This window comes from Labeo rohita, unplaced genomic scaffold (assembly GCF_022985175.1).
Source record: "Labeo rohita strain BAU-BD-2019 unplaced genomic scaffold, IGBB_LRoh.1.0 scaffold_354, whole genome shotgun sequence".
Lineage (NCBI taxonomy): Eukaryota > Metazoa > Chordata > Actinopteri > Cypriniformes > Cyprinidae > Labeo > Labeo rohita.
Genome location: NW_026129272.1, coordinates 26,111 through 52,526, shown reverse-complemented (window position 1 = coordinate 52,526; position 26,416 = coordinate 26,111). Strand labels below are relative to the sequence as shown.

General features: G+C 36.0%; 1 protein-coding gene across 13 annotated transcripts; it reads right to left on the bottom strand.

Annotated features, from left to right (window-relative positions):
- Window positions 1–25: 25 nt before the first annotated feature.
- LOC127160454 (basement membrane-specific heparan sulfate proteoglycan core protein) lies at window positions 26–26,416 on the bottom strand. Of its 13 annotated transcripts, none has more exons than XM_051103092.1 (23): window positions 26,390–26,416; window positions 17,407–17,442; window positions 15,979–16,236; window positions 15,115–15,372; window positions 14,179–14,475; window positions 13,449–13,727; window positions 12,698–12,994; window positions 12,026–12,352; window positions 8,837–9,181; window positions 4,505–4,849; window positions 3,074–3,367; window positions 2,708–2,812; window positions 2,445–2,531; window positions 2,130–2,183; window positions 1,865–1,918; window positions 1,704–1,748; window positions 1,537–1,611; window positions 1,367–1,444; window positions 1,022–1,075; window positions 757–816; window positions 531–590; window positions 373–435; window positions 27–212 (listed from the first exon to the last, which is right to left on the bottom strand). In XM_051103092.1, exons 1-23 carry the CDS (start codon window positions 26,394–26,396, stop codon window positions 205–207), a joined length of 3,486 nt encoding a protein of 1,161 aa, XP_050959049.1. In that variant the 5' UTR covers window positions 26,397–26,416; the 3' UTR covers window positions 27–204. The 13 variants fall into 13 exon arrangements, with proteins under 13 accessions (XP_050959054.1, XP_050959049.1, XP_050959052.1 ...); XM_051103095.1 differs by having other exon boundaries at window positions 2,708–2,809; XM_051103093.1 differs by having other exon boundaries at window positions 28–212; window positions 1,865–1,915.

Here is a 26,416-nt window from a genome sequence, read left to right as displayed (position 1 = left end):
TTTTTATTTATTATTTTTTTTTTTATTACAGATACAGTTGTGTTCACTGGAGAAAATATACTATATATTATAGATACATGTGTTTTGCTTACATAATATGTGTACAGATAATACAATGCATATGTACCTCTAAAGTATTTAAATCAAGCATGTGCATAAGCAGCTCACTGAATCTCTTTTAGCCGTCTGTTGTCTTCACTGCACTCACGGTCCTTTAAACAGATAATGTAAGATGATGCATTGTGTGTGTGATGTGAATAATGAGCTAATTTTGTTGACACTTTAAAGTACTAAGATCATAATCAACCTCTGATCATCACAAATAACTGATACACATAACAAATAACTGTACCACTGTAACAGAATTCTTACGTGTTTTGTTCTTCTTCCTAATGGGTTGAGCATAAGTTGCATCATCGACTCCAGCATCAGCATCTAAAGAACACAAATGGAAACACAAACGACAACTGCAAATTGTGAGATCATTGTCAGTGACTGTTATTATTGTACAACTGTAACAAAATTCTTACGTGTTTTGTTCTTCTTCCTAATAGGTTGAGCGTAAGTTGCATCAACCCCAGCATCAGCATCTGAAGAACACAAATAAAAAATAACAATAAAATAATGATAAAATGTTTTTACATTTCCTCAATGAGACTTTAGGAATAATTCTGATCTGTAGTGGTGCATGGTAAATATTTAAGGTTAGTGGTTTGAGTGTAATAGTGCTGAAGCTCAACTCAGTGTTTCTCTCACCTCTGTCTGTGTTGTGCTTCAGTTCAGAGTAGAAAGTGTCTCCAGACTCACTGCTCTTCCCTGATAGAGAACAACAACAGCAAATGAATTAACAATATACATCTGCAAAACTAATAACTGGTAATCCACAATAAGAGAGATCAGAGCATTTTATTTTAGTTTATTTTGTAGCAGGTTTTGTTAAATTATTTTATATATTTTTAAACACTTTTCACAATATCTGTAACATTCTCATGACAACATTTCAGATCATCTCTTCATTTACCTTTGTGTTTCTGCTTAGATTTCATTTCAATCATAATATCAGCAAGTCCAGCACCTATCATGAAAAGCAAGTTTGGTTATCTGACTCGCTAGTCTGTCTAGGTCTGCTTTTATCATCTCTTAATTTCTTCACATCTTTTGTCTCACTCATTTCAGTTAAAAAAAAAAAACTCCCAGATGTATTTGTTGTGTTGTGATTTTTTCGTTAAAGTTCTGAAACAAAGTCGCATGAACTGGCTCCATCAGTCCTGTTTTCGATTTTTTTTTTTCTCATATTATAAAATGATTATATTCAAATTAAATGTGATGAATCATTGTATTTAGATGCCATTTGTTGTGTATTTACCTTTGCCTTTGGTGTTCTTTTTGTCCTGTGTATTGATCTGTGCATAAGTCAAATCACTGGGTTCTGCAATATTAATATCTACAAAACAGAAGATAAATCAGAATATACATATATATAGAAAGTACTGGAAATATTGTACTTCAGGAAAAAAAAAAAAAATGAAATCTCACCTTTGCTTTTGCATTTCTTTCCTTTTTTTCCAACTTCAGAGTATGTAACATTATTTGTTTCGCCAATGACATCATCTTAAAAAAAGAAGAAGAAAAAAAGAAATGCATTCATGTTTTTAAACAGATGATTGTATTGTATAGGTGTAGTTAAGAGGGTTTGTTTTAACCTTTGTCCATCTTTTTCTTAACAGTGACCTCTGAATATGTGACATCTGAAAATGGCTGATCATTTAAAAAAAAAAAATAAATAAGGTTAAAGCAACATTATTGAATTGTTGATTTTGTATGATGTGTAAATTGTTTTTTATTATAAGGTTTAGGACTCAACCTGTTTCTCCATTATTTGCTATTGTCACATCATCATAAATATTATCAGAACCTGCTGGACAGCAAACAAGCATTGAGGGTAAAGGGTTAAGAAAAGCAAGGCAGTTTTTAAATAAAATTAAGAATGCTGTTGTCCAAACAATGTTGGAACCCATTGACTTTCACTGTATGAAGTGAAAAGAAAAAAAGTCAAGGCAACATGATTGAATGATTGTGGATTTTGTATAATACATGTGTAGATTGTTTATACAATAAGGTTTAGGAACCTTTATCTCTATTTTTCACTGTAGTCACGTCATCATAAACATGATCAGAACCTGCTGGACAGAAAACAAGCATTTTGAGGATAAAAGGTAAAAAGCTAATAATTGTTATACATTTATACATAAATCTTAAAGGAATAGTTCAAAAAATATATTTTAAAGAATGGTGGTGTCCAAACGGTGGACCCCAATGACTTTCAGTGTATAGACAAAAACTGATACTTTGTTTTTTTTTTTTTTTTTTTTTTTTTTTTTTTTCAAACAGCTAGATTTGAAAACCATAATTATCATTTTAAATAATTAGTTACTGAGGCTGACCAGACTGTAGAGGAGAGTTTTCTGGTTGAGATTCTGCAGATTGATTTGGGTCTGATGTCTGGTTAACGTTACGCTGCTGATCGCTCGCTGATGATAACAGAAATAAAGAGCATTATGATCACTTAAGACTATTTGCATTGTCTACTGTGATGCTTTATGCTGATATTTAGATCTTCTCATTAGCCTTTATTCAGAAACTGTATCTTTCATTTGTTGATGTTCAGCTGTATTAATCATACAAAATGTTATGAACTGCTCCACACCTTTGTTCTTCTTGTATCTCCACAGCAGCACCAGTGAGATGAAGATCAACAGGGAAACACTCAGTCCCACAACCACACCAGTGACCAGAAGAGAAGTTGAAGCTGCTAAGACAGGAAAACATGACAAATACACAGATGTTCTGTATTATAATAGCACAAAAGTACATGAAATTACTCATTGTTTCAAGACTTCTTTACCCACATGCCCCCACTGCATATAACATTGATTTTATCAGAAAGATAGCATTTATGTTTATGCATCCAGCACATTCTACAATAAAACTTGTTTGTGCATCAGTGCATCATATATTGTAGTGCCTGGTAATGCTGAACAACAGGTGAGCGTTTATCACAGTATTTACTCACCATTAACAGACAGATTTATTTGTTTACTCTTCTGTGATGATTTTGGTCTTTCATCTCTCTGTCCTCTACACCTGTACTGATCCTGATCAGACTCAGTAGCTCCTCTGATAGTGAGAGTGTCTCTGCTTACAGTGTAACGCTCAGACGTCTGTAACATTACACTGTTGTTTGTACCTTTATACCACTCATATCTCCAGTTACTGTGATTAGACTCAATCACACACGTCAGATTGACTGTCTCTCCAGTGAATACAGGACTGTCTGGTGTCACAGTCAGTGTAGATGTGGGTAAATCTGATAAAGATAAAAGCAGACAAATAACCGATTGTGAGACACTGAAGTGTTATATCCTTGTAATCTTTACATGTAAAATGTCAACCTTTACATACTGTAGGAGTTTGTAGATTCAGTCTTAACTGAATACAGTAACTATCTATTATGGATTGTATGACTTCCTAAACTAATACCTATTTTCATGCTGTTATGAAGAAATAAATATATTCAGCTATACCTTTGATGTGACAGCCATCGGTAATGATGGTGATTTTTTATTTTTCTCTCTCATTCACTGTCATTGTATTTAAAAGAGCAGCTTAAGATTCAGCTGTAAACAATGCAATTTGGGTTCCAGGGAAGGAAGTCTTACAGGTGACTATCAATATGAGTATAAACGTTGACAGATGTTTCGTTTTTGATTGACAATAATTGACAAATGGTTTAAGAATTGACCAATAAAATCCCATAACTGTTGATCTTTTAAAGCTTTGTGTTAAAACAGTGAATGTGGCTGTGACTCTGATGACAGCATTTATTTGTCCTATTTGCTCCTGAAAGTGTAATAATTTCATAAGATTACAAATGAACTTAGCTTTTTTTTTGTTGTTGTTGTTGTTTGTTTGATTTTTAATTACAATTTTCCATCTTAAGTACCAGAGATGTAATAGACACTGAGTTTAAACGGTGTGCTGCAATCAGTGTACACAAGGTGCCTTTATCAGAGCACTGTTTTCACATACATTGGTTATTTACAAAACTGACAACTGCATTCTGAGCTGAACTAAGCTTCAGTATGTACTTGGCCTTTGTGTTTATCATCTGAGGTTGATGGGTTTAGTTCAGCACAGCACACAACTGTCCCTGTATATGCAGTTTATAGTATGTAAACTGTGTACAGAATTTCAGAGATGGAGATGGACTGTGAACAGAATACAGTTTCTCCATAAAATGACTGACTACAGTTACTAAAATGTGCAATATGTAATAACTTTATCCACAATTTCAAAGAGACCTTTCTTCATAGTTTGATCAGACTTCCAGTTTGAATTAAATTTGCAAAACAACCATTTTTGTTGTTGAGCTGAAACAGCATGAAAGGGACACTGTGTGTGTTCATGTAGAGTGAGTGTATGAGGACAATGATTGTCAACTCACCCGTCACAGAGAGAAAAAAAGCAGAGCTTGATTGTGATGATTTTGGTCTTCCATCTCTCTGTCCTTTACACGTATACTGACCCGCATCAGACTTTTTAACTCCTCTGATAGTGAGATTGTCTTTGTTTACAGTGTAACGATCAGACATCTGTAACATTACACTGTCTGTGCTTTTATACCACTCATATCTCCATCTCTCAGGTGTCCAGTCAGATCTCAAGTCATTTGTCAGGTCATTTCTCTGTCTCCAGTCACTGTAAGATTCAATCACACATGTCAGATTGACTGTCTCTCCAGTGAATACAGGACTGTCTGGTGTCACATTCAATGTAGACGTGGGTAAATCTGTAAAAACAGAAGGCAGAGCTTATTTAGTGAACTAGTCAGAAACATGATCTGGTCATCTGAGTTCTGTATTTGTGTAACACTGATGTTAAAGAGGAGAGTGATGGTCTCTCCCTGTTTGAACATTCACTGCAAGTTTAACCTGGTCTAACATTAGATCATCTAAAACATTCATGAGACTTACAGTGAATGTGTGTGTGTGTGTGTGTTTTCTTTTCTTCATCACTACATGTACAGTGTTCACGTCTGCTCCCTTTTGTCTGGTATTGTTTGTTGCACTGTTACGTTGCTGTTGGATTACCTGACTCTTGTTGGTTGTGTCTTTTTTTAATAAAATACTTTATTTTATCACCTTTTTCTTAAAAGATAACAGTCGTGTGATCATCAACCGATATTAGAGAACTGTGAACATGCAAATATGTTGTTAAACTATTGAAATGTTAATACAAAATCTTGGGGTACATCAAGTAAATATTCAGTTCAGCTGCATTAAATTTAAAATCTAGTTTTTTAGTAGTTGATTAGATGAATGTGTTAATAATTATTGATGAAAACAAAACATTAATATTTACATCCTGTCTGCATGTATGTTCTTTTATATTCATATATCACACAATTAAAGCTTGTAAAACATTTATAATATTTCTAGTGTAAAATTTAGTATAAAAGTGTGCTGAATTAAACTTGCAATGTAATGTGGTCATGTGACAGTTTATACTGTTTTTTTGTTGCATATTTTAAATTTTGCCCTATACTAGTAAGCAGTAGGCAGAATACAAGGCAGAAAAAGAGTATATATTGTGGTGAAATCGGTAAAACTGTCTTTCTGAATGAAATCACAGTCTCTCAACTGGCTAGGATACAAGACTCGGAAAACCAGACTAGGAACAAGACTAAACTAGAATCAGGACACTCGAAATGGCTCCATAATGTAGCTATCACTAGGAGAGCGGTAAATGCTAAACAATACTCTGCTCTGAATGATGGTTGGGACCTCGTATTTATGGTGTGTGTCATTGGCTGCAGATGTGTGCGTAGTCAGTGCAATGGAACATGGGAAATATAGTCCATGGTGATGTGTAACAGTCTGTGTGGTGTAAGACTCAATATAATTAGCAGGCGACATCTGGTGGTGAACAGACGGAAGACCATAGACAGGATTCGTGACAATAATACACTATTTTGTCATAGTTCATAATACTGGTTGCGTATTATTTTTGAAAGTGTAATAATTTCATAAGATTACAAATGAACTTAGCTTTTTTTTTTGTTGTTGTTGTTGTTTGTTTGATTTTTAATTACAATTTTCCATCTTAAGTACCAGAGATGTAATAGACACTGAGTTTAAACGGTGTGCTGCAATCAGTGTACACAAGGTGCCTTTATCAGAGCACTGTTTTCACATACATTGGTTATTTACAAAACTGACAACTGCATTCTGAGCTGAACTAAGCTTCAGTATGTACTTGGCCTTTGTGTTTATCATCTGAGGTTGATGGGTTTAGTTCAGCACAGCACACAACTGTCCCTGTATATGCAGTTTATAGTATGTAAACTGTGTACAGAATTTCAGAGATGGAGATGGACTGTGAACAGAATACAGTTTCTCCATAAAATGACTGACTACAGTTACTAAAATGTGCAATATGTAATAACTTTATCCACAATTTCAAAGAGACCTTTCTTCATAGTTTGATCAGACTTCCAGTTTGAATTAAATTTGCAAAACAACCATTTTTGTTGTTGAGCTGAAACAGCATGAAAGGGACACTGTGTGTGTTCATGTAGAGTGAGTGTATGAGGACAATGATTGTCAACTCACCCGTCACAGAGAGAAAAAAAAGCAGAGCTTGATTGTGATGATTTTGGTCTTCCATCTCTCTGTCCTTTACACGTATACTGACCCGCATCAGACTTTTTAACTCCTCTGATAGTGAGATTGTCTTTGTTTACAGTGTAACGATCAGACATCTGTAACATTACACTGTCTGTGCTTTTATACCACTCATATCTCCATCTCTCAGGTGTCCAGTCAGATCTCAAGTCATTTGTCAGGTCATTTCTCTGTCTCCAGTCACTGTAAGATTCAATCACACATGTCAGATTGACTGTCTCTCCAGTGAATACAGGACTGTCTGGTGTCACATTCAATGTAGACGTGGGTAAATCTGTAAAAACAGAAGGCAGAGCTTATTTAGTGAACTAGTCAGAAACATGATCTGGTCATCTGAGTTCTGTATTTGTGTAACACTGATGTTAAAGAGGAGAGTGATGGTCTCTCCCCTGTTTGAACATTCACTGCAAGTTTAACCTGGTCTAACATTAGATCATCTAAAACATTCATGAGACTTACAGTGAATGTGTGTGTGTGTGTGTGTGTTTTCTTTTCTTCATCACTACATGTAAAGTGTTCATGTCTGCTCCCTTTTGTCTGGTATTGTTTGTTGCACTGTTACGTTGCTGTTGGATTACCTGACTCTTGTTGGTTGTGTCTTTTTTTAATAAAATACTTTATTTTATCACCTTTTTCTTAAAAGATAACAGTCGTGTGATCATCAACCGATATTAGAGAACTGTGAACATGCAAATATGTTGTTAAACTATTGAAATGTTAATACAAAATCTTGGGGTACATCAAGTAAATATTCAGTTCAGCTGCATTAAATTTAAAATCTAGTTTTTTAGTAGTTGATTAGATGAATGTGTTAATAATTATTGATGAAAACAAAACATTAATATTTACATCCTGTCTGCATGTATGTTCTTTTATATTCATATATCACACAATTAAAGCTTGTAAAACATTTATAATATTTCTTGTGTAAAATTTAGTATAAAAGTGTGCTGAATTAAACTTGCAATGTAATGTGGTCATGTGACAGTTTATACTGTTTTTTTGTTGCATATTTTAAATTTTGCCCTATACTAGTAAGCAGTAGGCAGAATACAAGGCAGAAAAAGAGTATATATTGTGGTGAAATCGGTAAAACTGTCTTTCTGAATGAAATCACAGTCTCTCAACTGGCTAGGATACAAGACTCGGAAAACCAGACTAGGAACAAGACTAAACTAGAATCAGGACACTCGAAATGGCTCCATAATGTAGCTATCACTAGGAGAGCGGTAAATGCTAAACAATACTCTGCTCTGAATGATGGTTGGGACCTCGTATTTATGGTGTGTGTCATTGGCTGCAGATGTGTGCGTAGTCAGTGCAATGGAACATGGGAAATATAGTCCATGGTGATGTGTAACAGTCTGTGTGGTGTAAGACTCAATATAATTAGCAGGCGACATCTGGTGGTGAACAGACGGAAGACCATAGACAGGATTCGTGACAATAATACACTATTTTGTCATAGTTCATAATACTGGTTGCGTATTATTTTTGAAAGTGTAATAATTTCATAAGATTACAAATGAACTTAGCTTTTTTTGTTGTTGTTGTTTGTTTGATTTTTAATTACAATTTTCCATCTTAAGTACCAGAGATGTAATAGACACTGAGTTTAAACGGTGTGCTGCAATCAGTGTACACAAGGTGCCTTTATCAGAGCACTGTTTTCACATACATTGGTTATTTACAAAACTGACAACTGCATTCTGAGCTGAACTAAGCTTCAGTATGTACTTGGCCTTTGTGTTTATCATCTGAGGTTGATGGGTTTAGTTCAGCACAGCACACAACTGTCCCTGTATATGCAGTTTATAGTATGTAAACTGTGTACAGAATTTCAGAGATGGAGATGGACTGTGAACAGAATACAGTTTCTCCATAAAATGACTGACTACAGTTACTAAAATGTGCAATATGTAATAACTTTATCCACAATTTCAAAGAGACCTTTCTTCATAGTTTGATCAGACTTCCAGTTTGAATTAAATTTGCAAAACAACCATTTTTGTTGTTGAGCTGAAACAGCATGAAAGGGACACTGTGTGTGTTCATGTAGAGTGAGTGTATGAGGACAATGATTGTCAACTCACCCGTCACAGAGAGAAAAAAAGCAGAGCTTGATTGTGATGATTTTGGTCTTCCATCTCTCTGTCCTTTACACGTATACTGACCCGCATCAGACTTTTTAACTCCTCTGATAGTGAGATTGTCTTTGTTTACAGTGTAACGATCAGACATCTGTAACATTACACTGTCTGTGCTTTTATACCACTCATATCTCCATCTCTCAGGTGTCCAGTCAGATCTCAAGTCATTTGTCAGGTCATTTCTCTGTCTCCAGTCACTGTAAGATTCAATCACACATGTCAGATTGACTGTCTCTCCAGTGAATACAGGACTGTCTGGTGTCACATTCAATGTAGACGTGGGTAAATCTGTAAAAACAGAAGGCAGAGCTTATTTAGTGAACTAGTCAGAAACATGATCTGGTCATCTGAGTTCTGTATTTGTGTAACACTGATGTTAAAGAGGAGAGTGATGGTCTCTCCCCTGTTTGAACATTCACTGCAAGTTTAACCTGGTCTAACATTAGATCATCTAAAACATTCATGAGACTTACAGTGAATGTGTGTGTGTGTGTGTGTTTTCTTTTCTTCATCACTACATGTACAGTGTTCACGTCTGCTCCCTTTTGTCTGGTATTGTTTGTTGCACTGTTACGTTGCTGTTGGATTACCTGACTCTTGTTGGTTGTGTCTTTTTTTAATAAAATACTTTATTTTATCACCTTTTTCTTAAAAGATAACAGTCGTGTGATCATCAACCGATATTAGAGAACTGTGAACATGCAAATATGTTGTTAAACTATTGAAATGTTAATACAAAATCTTGGGGTACATCAAGTAAATATTCAGTTCAGCTGCATTAAATTTAAAATCTAGTTTTTTAGTAGTTGATTAGATGAATGTGTTAATAATTATTGATGAAAACAAAACATTAATATTTACATCCTGTCTGCATGTATGTTCTTTTATATTCATATATCACACAATTAAAGCTTGTAAAACATTTATAATATTTCTAGTGTAAAATTTAGTATAAAAGTGTGCTGAATTAAACTTGCAATGTAATGTGGTCATGTGACAGTTTATACTGTTTTTTTGTTGCATATTTTAAATTTTGCCCTATACTAGTAAGCAGTAGGCAGAATACAAGGCAGAAAAAGAGTATATATTGTGGTGAAATCGGTAAAACTGTCTTTCTGAATGAAATCACAGTCTCTCAACTGGCTAGGATACAAGACTCGGAAAACCAGACTAGGAACAAGACTAAACTAGAATCAGGACACTCGAAATGGCTCCATAATGTAGCTATCACTAGGAGAGCGGTAAATGCTAAACAATACTCTGCTCTGAATGATGGTTGGGACCTCGTATTTATGGTGTGTGTCATTGGCTGCAGATGTGTGCGTAGTCAGTGCAATGGAACATGGGAAATATAGTCTATGGTGATGTGTAACAGTCTGTGTGGTGTAAGACTCAATATAATTAGCAGGCGACATCTGGTGGTGAACAGACGGAAGACCATAGACAGGATTCGTGACAATAATACACTATTTTGTCATAGTTCATAATACTGGTTGCGTATTATTTTTGCGTTGCTATTCGTTTTCTCATCTCATTTTTTTCTGACTCTGTCACGAAGGATCTCAGGATTCTTAATAGCAACCTTCATGTCTGTGTTGCTGTTGTTTTTTTTATTATTTATTTATTTTGAATTATTTAGCATTTCATTATTCCACTTAGTCAATTCTTCTTCTTTTTTGTTTTTCTTATTTTACTTGCTCTTGCAATGCTTGCTATTGTTGTTTATTCTCATGATTGTTTGGTTTCAAGACATATTTGGCTTCACAAGTGAACAGAATGTCTCCATTTTCAAAGAATTTAATATCACAGATTAATATTGTTTAAAATAGATGGGTACCAAACAAAATATGGTTTTGTTAACTGGATTTCAGCTCATTTAACATCATTAACTGTAAGTTACCTAATTACATCTAACTTCAGTACAAAACACATCTGTACTGAACTCACAATACATAGTAGTCTTGAATATCACCTGTAACCATAGTGACAGTCACTAAGTTGGGATATTGTGAAATGTGAAAAATGTAATATTGATGTTTTACAAACGTTTAACAAACAAGACATTGATATTAAGTGAATTACATTTTAGACACAATTTGAATTATTATTATTTTGTTTGTTTGGCTATTTTTGCAAGGAAAGTAGTTCCAAACAAATCCATAGCAGAACTGTTGTGTGTTTCTGAGCAACACACAGTGGTGTTTCATTATAAATCAGCTGCTTTGAATAAATCGGTTGAATATATAATTCAGTGACTCACACCTTAAGTGATTTGCTGCCACCTAGCCTACTGGTGGGTTTAGCCTGATAGTCATATTCATTTTATTTTTCCATCATATTTCTGTTCCAATTTTTATATTAAAACATTGATCTCAACAATATTTCTGCAGTTGTACTGTTTCAGATGCAGCTTCTGGGTCACCTTTGTAGTGCAAAGATAAATTCTGTTGTTAGTGATTTATTTTGATAGGTAACAGCTCTATATAGTGTCTTATTCTAATTTATTAATTATTTTTTGTATATTTTTCAGTCAGTAAATTTGGAACTTTTAAATGAATATTATGAGTGCTGGTTTGGTCTTGGTCTTGTGGAAGATATTCATTAATCCTGATTCAATATAATACACTGAATTATGCCCAACCATAAGAGAAAATATTCTACTATTATCTATCTGACAGTGTGTGTGTCAAAATCAAAATCTCCCCTGAGGGGAAAAAAAACAGCATTAAACCTAAAATCTAGTTTGCTTGTATTTTGTGTTGATAATATCAATATGTTAATAATTATTGATGAAAAAAATAATTGTTCTTTATATCCTGTCTACATGCATTTTCTTTTCTATAAATATATATCACAGAATTGTACCTTGCAATACATTTATAATATTTATAGTGTAAAAATGCAAGATTATAAAGGTGTGCTGAATTAAATTTGCAATGTGATACAGTCATGTGACAGTTTGAACTTCTTTTTTTGTGCCTATTGTATTTTTTTTCCACATACTATTAAGCAGTTGGCAAAATACATTATATACTGTGGTGAATTCAGTGTGGTGAAGATTTCCATTCTGAACAAAATCAGTCTGAATATGTGATCATAGTGAGTTTAGGAGGACAATGATATTCAACTCACCCTTCACAGTGAGAGAAACAGCAGAGCTTAAACGTGATGATTTTGGTCTTTCATTGGTGTTTCTCTGTCCTTTACACCAGTACTGATCCTGATCAGACTCAGTAGCTCCTCTGATAGTGAGAGTGTCTCTGCTTACACTGTAACGAACAGACGTCTGTAACATTGAATTGTCTCTGTTGCCTTTATACCACTCATATCTCCACTCATGTGTCAGGCCATTTCTACTTCTCCAGTAACTGTAAGACTCAATCTCACACTTCAGATTGACTGTCTCTCCAGTGAATACAGGACTGTCTGGTGTCACAGTCAGTGTAGATGTGGGTGAATCTGTAAAGAAAGAAGACAGAGCTCTTTCAGTGAACTAGGCAGAAAACATGATCTGATCATCTGAGTTCCTGTATTTGTGTAACACTGATGTTAAAGAGGAGAGATGTGGAGAGGAAAGGGGTGGTCTCTCCTCCATTTGAACACTCACTACATGTTTAATGTCATTCAACATCACATCATCTGAAACAATCACAGTGAATGTGTGTAATTTATTTGTTTTCTTTTAATAGTGTGTTGTATGTTATATAGGAATTTCAACAGCTTCTGGATCCAAGTCTTTAAATCTGAATAAATAATCATACATTTAGTACAGTGAGTTTAGGGGGACAATGATATTCAACTCACCAATCACATAAATATACAAATCAGAGCTGAAATGTAGTGATTCAGGTCTTCCATCTATGTCTCCTCTACACCAGTAATAACCCTGATCAGATGCAATTACTCCTTTGATAGTAAGAGTGTCTGTGTTTACAATGTAATGTTGGGGGTCCTTTAACATCACATTGTTGTCTTTACTGCCTTTATACCACTCATATCTCCAGTCATTGTGATCAGACTTTATCACACACTTCAGATTGACTGTCTCTCCAGTGAATACAGGACTGTCTGGTGTCACAGTTAGTGTAGATGTGGGTAAATCTGTGAATTAGGGAAAAAAAAACAAATTAGCTCTTTCATGGAAAAAATATTTTGTTGTGTTTTATTTTTTGTCATTGGTTTTGTCATCTCAGTTAATACCCCACCCCTACCCTCTCTTTGTGTTAGCAATCATACATCTATATTGTCTATTTTGTTAAAAATATTTTATTGGTACTTCTGTTTCATTGTGAATTTATCAAATGTTATTGTCATTCTCATTAAAAACTGAGCTGTGCACAAATGCTATTACATTTAGCTGTTTAAATCAAGTATGAAAATTCCTGATTACTGCACTGTATCTGTCTTGAAAAGAAACATTATGCAGTTCTGAATTTGAACAAAATGATTAAAATGAATTGCTTCAGTCCTGATATAGAAGGGGTATAAGAGAAGTGTTGAGTCGCATATATTGATTTTGAATGAGCATTAGACAGATGTGAATAAGAACACTCACCTGATACAGTCAGTGTAACAGCAGCACTGATGTCTGATCTCTGTGAGTCTGATCTCTCTCCTCTACAGCTGTATTCACCACTATCTGACACAGAATCAGCTCTGAAACTAAACTCTGCTGTTGTTGTTGTTATGTATGGATTGTGAGTGTATCCATCTTTAAACCAGCTGTGTGTCCACTGAATGTTTCCTCCTCCCTGTATGTCACATGTGAGAGTGACTGTCTCTCCTCTGAACACACGCTGATCTGGCGTCACCTTCACTACAGGTTTTGGTCTCTCTGTTTTAAAACACATATCAGTAGATATTGACTGAAACAGCATTAGAGTCTGATGAGAAACATGCTGCATTAAATTTAAGATCTGGTTTGCTTGTTGATATTAATTACATCAAATTATTTGTAAATACTGATGTAACATAAATAAAACATTGATATTCATATCTACATCTTTTGTATTCACATATTATACAGTTGCAGACTCTGCAATTACATAATTTAAGAGTGTAAAAACTGTGTTGAATTAAATTTGCAATGTAATAAGATCATCTAATAGTTTGAGTCACTATTGTTGTATAATGTGGCCCATTTCTAATGAAATAGGCAGAATACAGTATATACTTAGCTAAATTTCGTAAGCGGTAAATAGTTTTCCATTTTGAACAAAACCAGCTGAGATGAATAGATGTATGACAGTAGAGTGAGTTTAGGAGGACAATGATATTCAACTCACCCATCACAGAGAGATTAACAGCAGAGCTGGAATGTAATGTTTTGGGTCTTCCAGCTATCTGTCCTCTACACCAGTACTGACCCTGATCAGATGCAATTACTCCTTTGATAGTTAGAGTGTCTATGTTTACAATGTAATATTGGGAGTCCTTTAACATCACATTCTTGACTTTACTGCCTTTATACCACTTATATCTCCAGCCACTGTGATCAGACTTGATCACACACTTCAGATTGACTGTCTCTCCAGTGAATACAGGACTGTCTGGTGTCACAGTCAGTGTAGATGTGGGTAAATCTGTGAAGAAAGACAAAAACATAAAGTGACTCAATTACCTCTTTCATGAATATGATTATGATCTATCTATCTATCTATCTATCTATCTATCTATCATTAGTTTTGTCATCTCAGTTTAATGTTGTTTAATACAGTTTTAAGTACCAGGCAAAATACGTTTTTGTATGGTTTTAAGTTCAATTAACATCAATATCTGTAAGTCACCTCATTCTCCCTGACTTCATAACAAAGCTTATCTGTATTTTACTCTTCTCACTCAAGACTCTATTCTTATGATAGTTGTGAATATCACCTGTAACCATTTAGTGACAGTGAATAAGTTTTTTGTTGTTTTTGTTGTTGTTGTTTTTGTTTCTTTATCTTTAACGTCACCTTTTTTGGTGACCAACGTCCCTCCTTTTTTGATAATCTCTTTAACTCAGATGTGCATTACAATACTAAATAATTTATGAATATGTGAATTTATAAAATGCAGTTGTCATTCTCATTGATAACTGACCTGTGTACAAATGTTACTGTACATCTTCAAAAGTATCAAAATCTTAGATATACGGCTGACATAGAAGAGTATAGGAAAAGTGTTGAGCCACAAATATTGATTTAAATGAGCATTAAACAGATGTGAATATGAACACTCACCTGATACAGTCAGTGTAACAGCAGCACTGATGTCTGATCTCTTTGCTTCACATCTGTATTTACCACTGTTAGACATATCAGCAAGACTGGGACTGAACTCTGCTTCTGTTGTTTTTGCAAACGGTTCATCTGTGTTTCCATCTTTAAACCAGCTGTATGTCCACTGATCATTTTCTTCTCCCTGTATGTCACATGTGAGAGTGACTGTCTCTCCTCTAAACACAGGCTGATTTGGTGTCACCTTCACTACAGGTTTTACTGATAAACATAAAAGAAAATACTGGTTGAAAAAGCATTACAGTACGATCACTGCTACGAACTCACAGCATTGTTAGTTGAGAAACAATGCATTCAATTTAAGATTTGCTTGTGTTGATTACATCAAAAATGTTTGTAATTATTGGTAAAAACAAAATGAAACACTGATATTTATATTCTGTCTACATGTTATTTTGTATTCACATATCACACAACAGCAACTTGTCCAACATTTATGGCATGTGTATGATTTTATACATGTAATAAACGTTCAGTATAACTAGTGAAACAGTCACATGCAAAGTTTGCAAATGTATCCATAGTGTGCTGTAACATTTTAAGTAAAGCTGGTTTTCTTTGACTGATTTATTTCACTGAATTAAATGTGATTGACTCAAATATTAGCAATGTTGCATATTAATGTTTGAGCCATTGCATGTGTTCTGTTTCACATGAAAAAAAGAATCAGAATACAGTATAAAAGAATAAGGCATCTGAAAGAATAATGACCAAAAGTGATGTGGCTGATATAGAAGAGGGCAAGAACTGTTGAGCCACAGATATTGATTTTAAATGAGCATTAAACAGATCTGAATAAACACTCACCTGATACATGCAGTGTAACAGCAGCACTGATGTTTATTCTGTTTGCTTCACAGCTGTATTCACCACTATTAGACATATCAGCAGGACTGAGTCTGAACTCTGCTTCTGTTGTTGTTGTAAACGGTTCATCTGTGTCTCCATCTTTAAACCAGCTGTATGTCCACTGCTTGTTTCCTTCTCCCTGTATGTCACATGTGAGAGTGACTGTCTCTCCTCTGAACACAAGCTGATCTGGCGTCACCTTCACTACAGATTTTACTGATAAACATAAAAGAAAATAGTGGCTGAAAAAGCATTACAGTACGATCACCGCTATGAACTCACAACATTGGTAGCAGAGAAACAATGCATTAAATTTAAGATTTGCTTGTGTTGATTACATCAAAAATGTTTGTAATTATTGGTAAAAACAAAATGAAATGCTGATATTTATATTCTATCTACATGTTATTTTGTATTCAAATATCACACAACAGCAACTTGTACAACATTTATGGCATGTGTATGATTTTATACATGTAACAAACTTTCAGTATAACTAGTGAAACAGTCGTATGCAAAGTTTGCAGATGTATCCATAGTATTGACAGAATGAAAGAATGAATGAATGAAGGAAGGAAGGAAAGAAGGAATAAAGAAAGGAAGGAAGGAGGGAAGAGCAGACCACATAATAAGAAATATGAACAGAAACCTCAGTAAAGACACAAATGTTATGTATCCAAATAGACAAATTGTTACGAGCCGGGTTTGACTCTCGTCATCTAGCCTCTTCTTTCTATGTCATCTCTCCCTCCCTCTCTCTCCCCCAGCTGTCGCTATCGCAATCTGGGTTCGCGCTGATTGCTACGGCACCTGATCCCCACTATGCCCTGATTACCCTCTCTATTTCTACCTGTTTGTTTCTGGGCTTTACTGCCAGATTATTACTCTATATGTCTGAACGCCGTCTCTCTGAGACCCTCTACCTGTTGCAAGATAAGTTTAGTCGTGTCAAGTGAAGTCTAGTCCTGTCGTGTTTATTGTCCGGTCCTGTCGTATTGCAAGTAACTGTCTAGAGTCTTCTTTGTCTGCCCAGTCATCCTGTTTTGCGCCTTCGGCGCCTCATCATTCCCGGGACGCCCACCGCTGGCTTACTCGTACCTGCTGAGGAATCCCCCCCTTGCTGCGCTGCCGGAGTCTGCGCGCTCCAGCTGAGACTGACTTTTCGTTCCTGTATTTTCCCTGTTCCGCGCTACAGAAGTGGAAGTAGACGGCAGACAGCCTGTGTTAATATTATTACTATCGTTGCCAAGAACGAATAAAGACTTCTGTTTGCTTTTCCCGGCCTTCGCCTCTGGGTCCTTCACTCTTCTCACAACACAAATACTACAACACAATACACATTAGTTTAATAAGGTACATAAAATTTGCTGCCATACTGCACAGTACCTTCAGTGAGTCCAGAGTGGATGAAGGACATCAGCACTAAAAGCAGGAAAACATAGATATGAAGAATCATTGAACACAAATCACTGAAACACGTTTTTTCTACAGGGCATGCATAATTATACTATTATTAATTTAATATAACTACTATTTATTTTGTATTTCATTTAATTTTGTAATCATTTATAAGTGATATATAATTGTACATGAAGGCTAGAAGTGAAAAACTCCCCTATTCAAATGTTCATAATTATTAGGCAGGTTTTGTCGTTGTTGTTGTTTTTACAAATAAAATGAGCCAAAAAAAAAGATTTTACTTAGACTGAAAAGTCAAAAATGTTGAAATGTCTATGAGAAGGATGTAATACTAGTGTAAGAATTTTCAAAATTATGGTAGAATTAAGGTGAGAATTAGGTGTGAAACCATCAGGAACCATTTAGTCTCATGTGCCAGTGGAATGTGTCACATTCTCAGAGACTTAAAAATATCCTAAAAAATGATTCTCACTTAATAAGAATAACATGCTGAAGTGCTGTGAAATACATGAAGACTGGTTTTTATAGGCTTTATAGACAGATAAGTTGAGGGTGACTTGAAGGACCAGCATCACATCCTCTTACCACTCTGAAGAATTTCAAGCAAAGTGTCTTGGCTGCTTCAAAGCTTTTTATTTTCTGTCACTAAGGGTATCTGAGTTGATGTCTTTTTCCACTAGATGGCGCTTGAGTACTTTTTTTTATTCTCATCTTGCCTTTGTATGTCACCTGTTTTGTCATCCACATGAGATGCAATGAAGTTATCACAAGGTTTAAAGTGTTTCTCTTTATGAATACAAGCCATCCGTTTAAAAAACTTCAACATGCAATTCCTTCTTTTAGCTCGCAATATGGCTGCCCACTGCTTCTGGTGTGTGTTCACAGTGCGTGAGTGTTCACTTAAATGGGTTAAATACAGAGCACAAATTCTGAGTATGGGTGACCATCTGTAAAATTAATCCTGCCTAATAATTTTGCACAGCTGAATACAAATAGTTTTTCACTTCCAGCCTTCATGGACAATTATATATCACTTATAAATGATTGAATACAAAATTAATAGTAGTTATTAAACTGTGTAAGCTTAACGTACAAAATACCCTTTGAGTGTTAAGTTCATGATGAGTTTCTTGGTGGCGCTGGAGACTAAATGGTTCCTTCTATCACATATAAATAATTAAATACAGAATTAATAGTTGTTATTAAGATTGATGTGGTTTGGAATTGGTAAACCTTAGTCTCTATTGTCCCTTGGCTTCGTATTGTATTTTTTCTTATTGTATCTGCATTGTAATGTGTCCTTGGGCAACGGAAAGGCACTATATAAATGAAATCTATTATTATTATTATTATTATCTATAAAATCTATTATTATTATTATTATTATTATTATCTATAAAATCTATTATTATTATTATTATTATCTATTTGTTTATTTGAATAAACATATATAACATGCGAGTTAAAAATGGCAAAGGGCACAGTAATGTAAAGAGTTACCACTTAATGTGATTAATATTTCACACCACTGATCCTTCACTGGAACAAAAAAAGCCAAAGAATTCCAAACCAATTTAGGTCAAAGTGTTTAATACAGAGCCTCACTTCCTGTTTGCTGCTGGCACCACTGACAAAAAGTCTTTGAAATCTAATTATGAGATCAAAAGTTTGACTTCAACCATCAATATTAAAGATACCAAGGTTACATTTTAACAATATTCTTTACCTTATGAAAGATGATTTTATGTAAAAAAAAAAAAAAACTTGGTGGGTTTTTACATACACATGGTCACACTTAGACACTTATGGTGTTTTCACATAAAGTATATTTTAAATGAATCAAACCCAGTTCAGTTAAAGCAGTGGTTTTCAACCTGTGGGCCACAGCCCTCCAGTGGGTGGTGACAGTATTGCAATTTTATTAAATTATTATTTAATAAAAATTATATGTAAAAATTATAAGTTATAATGCAGTGTGCAATTAAATAACAAAACTATTACTGTGTATTCACTATTCAAGCTTGCTGATTGTATAAGAATAACCCGCCAGTTTATTTACCATACATTTGCTGCATACAGTAACTGGAGTCTTCAACAGATAAACATGGATAAATGGTTATCAAAAGGGTCACTGAAAAGGACAAATGCAGAGGTTTATTCCCTTACAAATAAGAATAAGTCTCCAGCAATACTAAAAAAAGACAAAAAATAAAGCCAAAATTAAGTAAAATACAGCTCTGTGTTGCTGAAATTAAACTTCAAATTATTTATTTTATTGTCACTTAATATTTTTAGATTTACACCACTATGGACCACAAAGATGACTGACAATAAGCATACAGTTTGGATTGGAGATGGTTCTGTTCTGGGCAAGAACTCAGTGCACATCCATGCAGCCTAGCATGAATAAGAGCAGGGAGAGCAGCAATAACCCCCCAAAACAAAGCCATATGTCGATATTCCCCCAATATAAACTGACAGTGAAAATGTCAAAACCTTAGTCAACAAGCACGTTGCCCTTAACCAGACGACCTAACGAGTATGTTGCCAATTCCTGAAAGCTTCAGCAACAAAATGTTCTCAATAACAACCATATAGCCTTAAGACCAAGTGCTCCCAATAACACCAGACAGCTTAGGAACAAGACTGCTCCCAATAACAACTATATAGAACAAGCGTGTCTGATATCAGAACAAGAACAACAGTGAACTGACTTTAGTGAACAATGACTGTTTATCATTTCTCCCTAGAGCTGCACCACAGCAGAATTGATTCCACCCACACTATGGTCACTATTTCCTGTCTCACCCCAAACTGCTTTAATCTGTGCTGCAGAGTGTGATTTGACTAAATAGGTTAAAGCACAGCATGCTGCCAATGACAGCAGATAAGTAAGGCACATTGTCAGTATGATCACATAAGCTTAGCACGAGCATTTCACTGAAAAACGACTAAATAAGCCTATGCAACATTAGCAAGCAAGATGTCAATAATCTGAGAGCATAAAAAGAAATTTAGCTTTGCTTCCTGAACACATTCAGAGATGAACAGAGAGCGAAACACAGCCAGCTGGGACGTGGATGCTTGATTTCTTAATATGTGGGGAGTGAAGATCCCATCTGAACTTGTTCTTAAGTCAGTCACACAACTCATGGAGTCCATATCAATAATGTAGCGATGCATGAAACAATGCTAACTTCCGAATCAGGCACTTATGATCATGCAGCGAAGGAGGAGATATTGTCAAAAGTGGGGCGGACTGGCCATAGGGAGCACCGGGAGAATTCCCGGTGGCCTGGCAGCCAATTTGGCCCGCTGCTCTACATATTTTTAAAAAATATTTTTGTTGCCTGCCGAATGTACTAAAGTGATTGTTTCCGAATTTGCCATTAAATAATAAAACTCGAATAAATCATGAGTCGGTTAGTCTTGATTGACAACACGTTTTGTCTCGTGCGTGTCCGCCAAAAGGATGCGAGACTCGAGAGTGTAGTGGAAGCGCCCAGGTGGAGCAGAGAGTCAAAACTGTCCTTTCCAGGACTTCAAATGCAGGTCAGTTACTTCTGTAAATAGACTATTGTAGTTTTGTTTTTGTTTACTTAGTTAGGCATAAAATTGCTAGCAAATGTTAGCAGTAGCAGTCAATTACTCCAAAATTAACAAAAGGACATAAATACTATTGTAAAGTAGGAAGAGAGTAGGAATTTAGGAGACCAATATTCACATCATTTTAAAATAGGTTTAGAGGGAGCTAAAGTGGACAACAACACAACCCTTACGGAAATTAAAATTAAATTTTACTAAAAATAAAACCAAAAACCATGGTTACTGTAGTTACAAAAAAATGATAACCACAACTTAACAATGGATTTATTTCATGCACAAAAACAACCTGTTTAACACGAAATACGCTCTCATGTTTTTTTGTTTTTTTTTCACTATACGGGCCATAAGAGATATATTAACGGAATCATTTAAGACAGTTATATTCCGTTATCAGCATATGCTGAAGTCAGGGCCATATTAACCATTGGGCTAGGCGTGGCTAAAGCCTCAGGGCCTGAGCAAGGAGGGGGCCCGTGATTGGATGTGGGGTTGATTGACAGGCCATGGGTAGCGCAGATCGCCAAAGCCTCGGGTTCAGCGTGATACACGCAGCGTGCGTTTGTTTGTACAGCGCCTGCCTACACTTAAGTTCTTTTTCGCGCCTTGTGCTTAAACGTTCAAATACACATTTATGTGTAAAAATGCCTGTCTCCTCGTCAACTCTGTCTCCTGTCTCCTCGTCAACACAGTCATTTGTGTCTTAAATGAACGTAGTCAAAGATAAAGCATGTATAGGAGTAGGCTATATGAGATCCTGACATTATATGATGAGATTTTAAAGGGATAGTTCACCCAAAAAATAAAAATACTGTCATCATTTACTCACCATCAAGTTGTTCTAAACCTGCATGAATTTCCTTGTTCTCCTCAACATAAAAGAAGATCTTTTGAGGAGTGTTTGTAACCATAAAGTTTCTGGTCCCCAATGACCCCAAAAGTGTTTTTTTTTTTTGTTTTGTTTGTTTGTTTTGTTTGTTTTGTTTTTATACTATAGAAGTCGGGGGGCAGCAACTGTTTACCAGTATTGTTCCAGCTAGGGCTAAAAACGGTTCCTCGAGTAGCTTGAATACAAAAAAAAAAAATCATCGAGGCAAATTTTTGCCTCAAGGCTTCATTCAGTCCATGTACTGTAACTACTGATGCAAAGTCAAATCCAAGTCAGACGGGTAGGTTGGAGAAGTTACAATTTATTCAAAATGTTTCAGATATGCAAATAAATAACATAATTATTAATAACTTAAAAATGAGAAAATAAAATTGTTTCAATAAGAATGTTCAATCCAATCATTTCACAAATAAATTACATAACGCAAACTCAATAAGAGTCATTCTTAGTTAGTCCAAATCAAATGGTTAAAAAGTTAATATAAATCTATAAAGCGTATAATCAAGTCTTACAAATCTTACAAGTCTTACAAATCTGAGAAGGTTAAGTCTATAGAAGGTCTAGGCTAACCTGTGAGCTTCAGAGCAGAAAAGGAGAAAAAGCAGAAGAAGAAGCTGAAGTTCTTTGTCTGCATGTGAATTTATAGCCATAACCTCTGCCTCCAAACACACCCCCTTAAAGCCCCCATGCATAACAACACATCTCTCCCCTAAAGAGAAAAAGAAACAATAAACTGAAGAAATGACATAGCATTTACTCTATTTCACGTAGTAAATCCAACCATCAACAACAAAAATATTCAAATGCAATGTAACTGTGAATCACTCCAAGCTGATTGTACTCCTTATTCCTTACTTATTATAGAAATCAAACAATCATTTGTAAGCCAACTCAAAACTTCACATAACTTCAGTCAGTCTTTCTGGAGGTTTAATGTTTCTTTTCGGTCTTTGTTCAGTCAGTGTCTTTGGTACTGTCTCCGCAACCTGTCCAGTCTCTGTATTCATCGGCTTAGAAGTTGTAGTTGTTGTATCCTGTATCTCAGTCTCAGAGCTTTGCTTGGGACTTAAATAAATTCTGTTCCGTCACAGAGTTGATCCACCATCCATCGTAATGTCATAAGACCTTGGAGCCACTTGTTTTTCCACTTTACCCTGCTGAGACCATAGACCTGTATTGTGGTTTCTTATTTTGACAGTGTCTCCTGGTTTCAAAGCTGTCAGTGGCTTCGCTTTTCAGTCTCTTTTGTTTGATTTTTTGTTTCTGTTTAAAGCATTTCACTTGACTTGCATGTGGAGTGTCCAGAAGATCCTCTCTAATGGGCAAATTTGTTCGGATTCTTCTGCCCATGAGCATTTGAGCTGGGGAAAAGCCGTTCTCTAGTGGTGCACTTTTGTAGATCATGAGACTTCTCCAAAAGTCTTCACTCCCTGCATGAGCCTTTGTGCATGAGCCCTTTCACTGTTTTCACAGCCAACTCCACCAGTCCATTTGATCTGTAATTTGGACTGAATGTATAATGGCAAAACCCCATTCCTCAGAAAACTTCTTGAATTCACTACTGGAAAACTGAGGCCCATTGTCTGTAAATACTGCACAGGGGACACCATGGTGAGCAAACGTAGACTTCATGAAGGCAATGACCTCTTTGCTAGTAGTAGACTGCAGTGGCCACCTTTGGATAATTAGAGTAGTAGTCAGTTACCACAATGTGACTCTTCAAATAAATCTGCCCAACTTTGTAGTAATCAAATAAATCTGGGCTCCAACTTTGTAGTAAGGCCTACTTGTTACAGGATGTGGAAGAATAGGCTCTGCCTGCTGTCTGGGCCTGAAGGTCAAACAAAGCTTGCATGCCGCTGTCAACTGCGAAATGTCCTTATTAATCCTGGGCCAGTACATCACTTCCCTAGCTCTCCTTTTGCACTTTTCTTCTCCCAGGTGTTCTTCATTTTTCAGCATTTCTTTCCTTAGGCTCATTGTCCACGTAAGCTTTTATTTCTGGTGCACAGGTCTCTGTTCCCTCTTGTCTATCTACAGCACGAGACAGTGTGTCCGCCACAAACATGTACTTGCCTGGTGTGTAGATTACATTCACATCATATTTTTGTAGCCTGATGAGCATTCTCTGTATTCTGAGGGGACAATCGTTCAGCGGCTTGGCCATGATGGGAACCAATGGTTTATGGTCAGTCTCTACGGTGAATGCTCATCTGTAGACAAATTGATGGAATCTCTCACATGCATATGTAATGGCTAGCAATTCTTTCTCTATTTTCACGTACCTTGTTTCTGCAGCAGATAGCACTCTGGACGCGTAGGCCACTGGCTGCCATACGTCATCATGTCACACATACATGTTTTCATCAGCTGAAATTCACTGTTTCTGGATCATAAAATTTTAGCATTGGTTCTGAAATTTCTTATGCCAACAGCTCTTGTTCTGTGATAAATCCCCCAGAACAGGTTCTGTGGTATGTCAGAATTTCTTTCTGACATCATTTTTTTCTGTAGCCGCTTTTCAATTGTGGATGTTTTCTTTGGGTCACATTTTTCCCCCAAGAAAGGTTAGTGATTTCACTCCAAATTCATGAGCTTCAGATTGACTTTTCGAGTCACTTCAAGTACCTCTCTAAGTCTGGCGTCATGCTCATCTTTGGTTGCACCATAGATTATGATGTCATCCATCATTGTTTCCATGCCTTGGATGTGTTCATAGATCATTCTGATGGTTTTGTGATACACCTCTGGGGCTGATGGTATGCCATATGGTAACCTGAGAAACCTGTATCTGCCCTCAGGGGTGTTGAAGGTGCAGAGCCTTGATGACGCCTCATCCAGCTTCATCTGCCAGAATCCTGTAGAAGCGTCCAACTTGCTAAACCATTTTGCCCCTGCAAATTGTGACATGATTTCCTCTCGAGTGGGTAACTTAAAGTGCTCTCTCTTGATGGCTCTATTCAGATCCCTTGGATCCAGGCAGATTCAGAGCTGACCATTTTTCTTTTCCACTATATGCAACGAGCTCACCCAGTCTGTTGGCTCTTCAGTTTATGCTATCACTCCCAATTTTTCCATGCGAAGAAGTTCTTCTTTAAGCTTTTCTCTTAAAGCAAAGGGAACCTTTCGACAAGCATGAATGACTGGTGCCACTTGGTGGTCAATGTAAATTTTATGTTCCCCTGGGAGGCATCCCAGGCCCTCAAAAATGTCTCTGAATTCGTTGAGGAGTGGATCATTGTCTGTGTCCTTATGCACATTAGCCACAAAGACTTTCTTTTCTAAGTCTAGTCGCTCACATGTTTTTAAGCCCAAAATTGGCTGCACTTCTTTGTCTAAAACCAGCATCTGTATTTTGTGGTGCTTCCCCTTGTATAGGACATTTACTGTGCAGCTGCCTTTCACCGGCACCTCTTCTCCTGTATAGCCTGTGACTTTTATTTTGACTTTGTGTAGTTTTGGTTTCTGTCTGAGAGTTTTGTATTCTTTCTCTGATATCAGGTTCACTTGGGCACCTGTGTCCAGTTTAAATGGCACAATTGTACCACTAACTGTTAATGGTACTATCCATTCTTCTTTACAGATGCTGCTGACATTTATTGCATCCACGAAAAATGTTTCTATGTTTTCTTTCACAGTGTGTACTTAAGTTCCAGTACTTTTTGTTTTTCAGCATTTTGCATAATGATTGCGCTTGCCACACTTATTACAAGTTTTTCCAAACGCTGGACACATTCTTAATTTGTGGCGGCTGCCGCACTTTCCGCATTCATATTTATTTGATTCTGATCGGGTCTTTCCGTGTTTATTTTTACTTCGTGGTGGCTTCATGTTTTTGAGGGCATGCACTGTTTTATCTTGTTTGTTTAGTTCCTTTGCCTGCGTGCGAGTAGTCTCTGCCGCTCTGCATATGTTTACTCCTTTTTCTAGCATAAGATCTTGCTCTCGCAGCAGTCTCTCTCATACTGTATTGTCAGGAATGCCACACACTATTTTATCCCTTATCAGAGATTCGCGCAGATCGCCAAAGTCACAGGTTTTACTCAAAGTATGAAGCGCTGCTAAATACTGATCAAAGCTTTCACCTTTAAGAATTTCCTTTAAGACCAATAAAGTTAAGTAAGTCTGTTTAAAGATACAGTATCGTACAACACCAAACTCATAATAACACAAATATGTCTGATTTAACTGAACTGCTTAAAATAGGAAGAACGGGTATTACAACAAAACCAAGCAAAATCACATGGCCATCTTTCACATGCAGCACAGATAAACGCGTGTTCTCTGAAACTCTGTATCTGATCCAGACATATCATCACACTGAATCTGAACAACAAAGAAAACAATAAATACTGAAACCCTCCTAAACACAGCCTAACCATTCTTGTATTCTCAGCTGAATACATTGTATTAAAAGCAGGGGGAAAAAACAGCGTAAAAGAATAGTAAAATACTTACAGAACATGAGAGGCAGTGCACCAGACC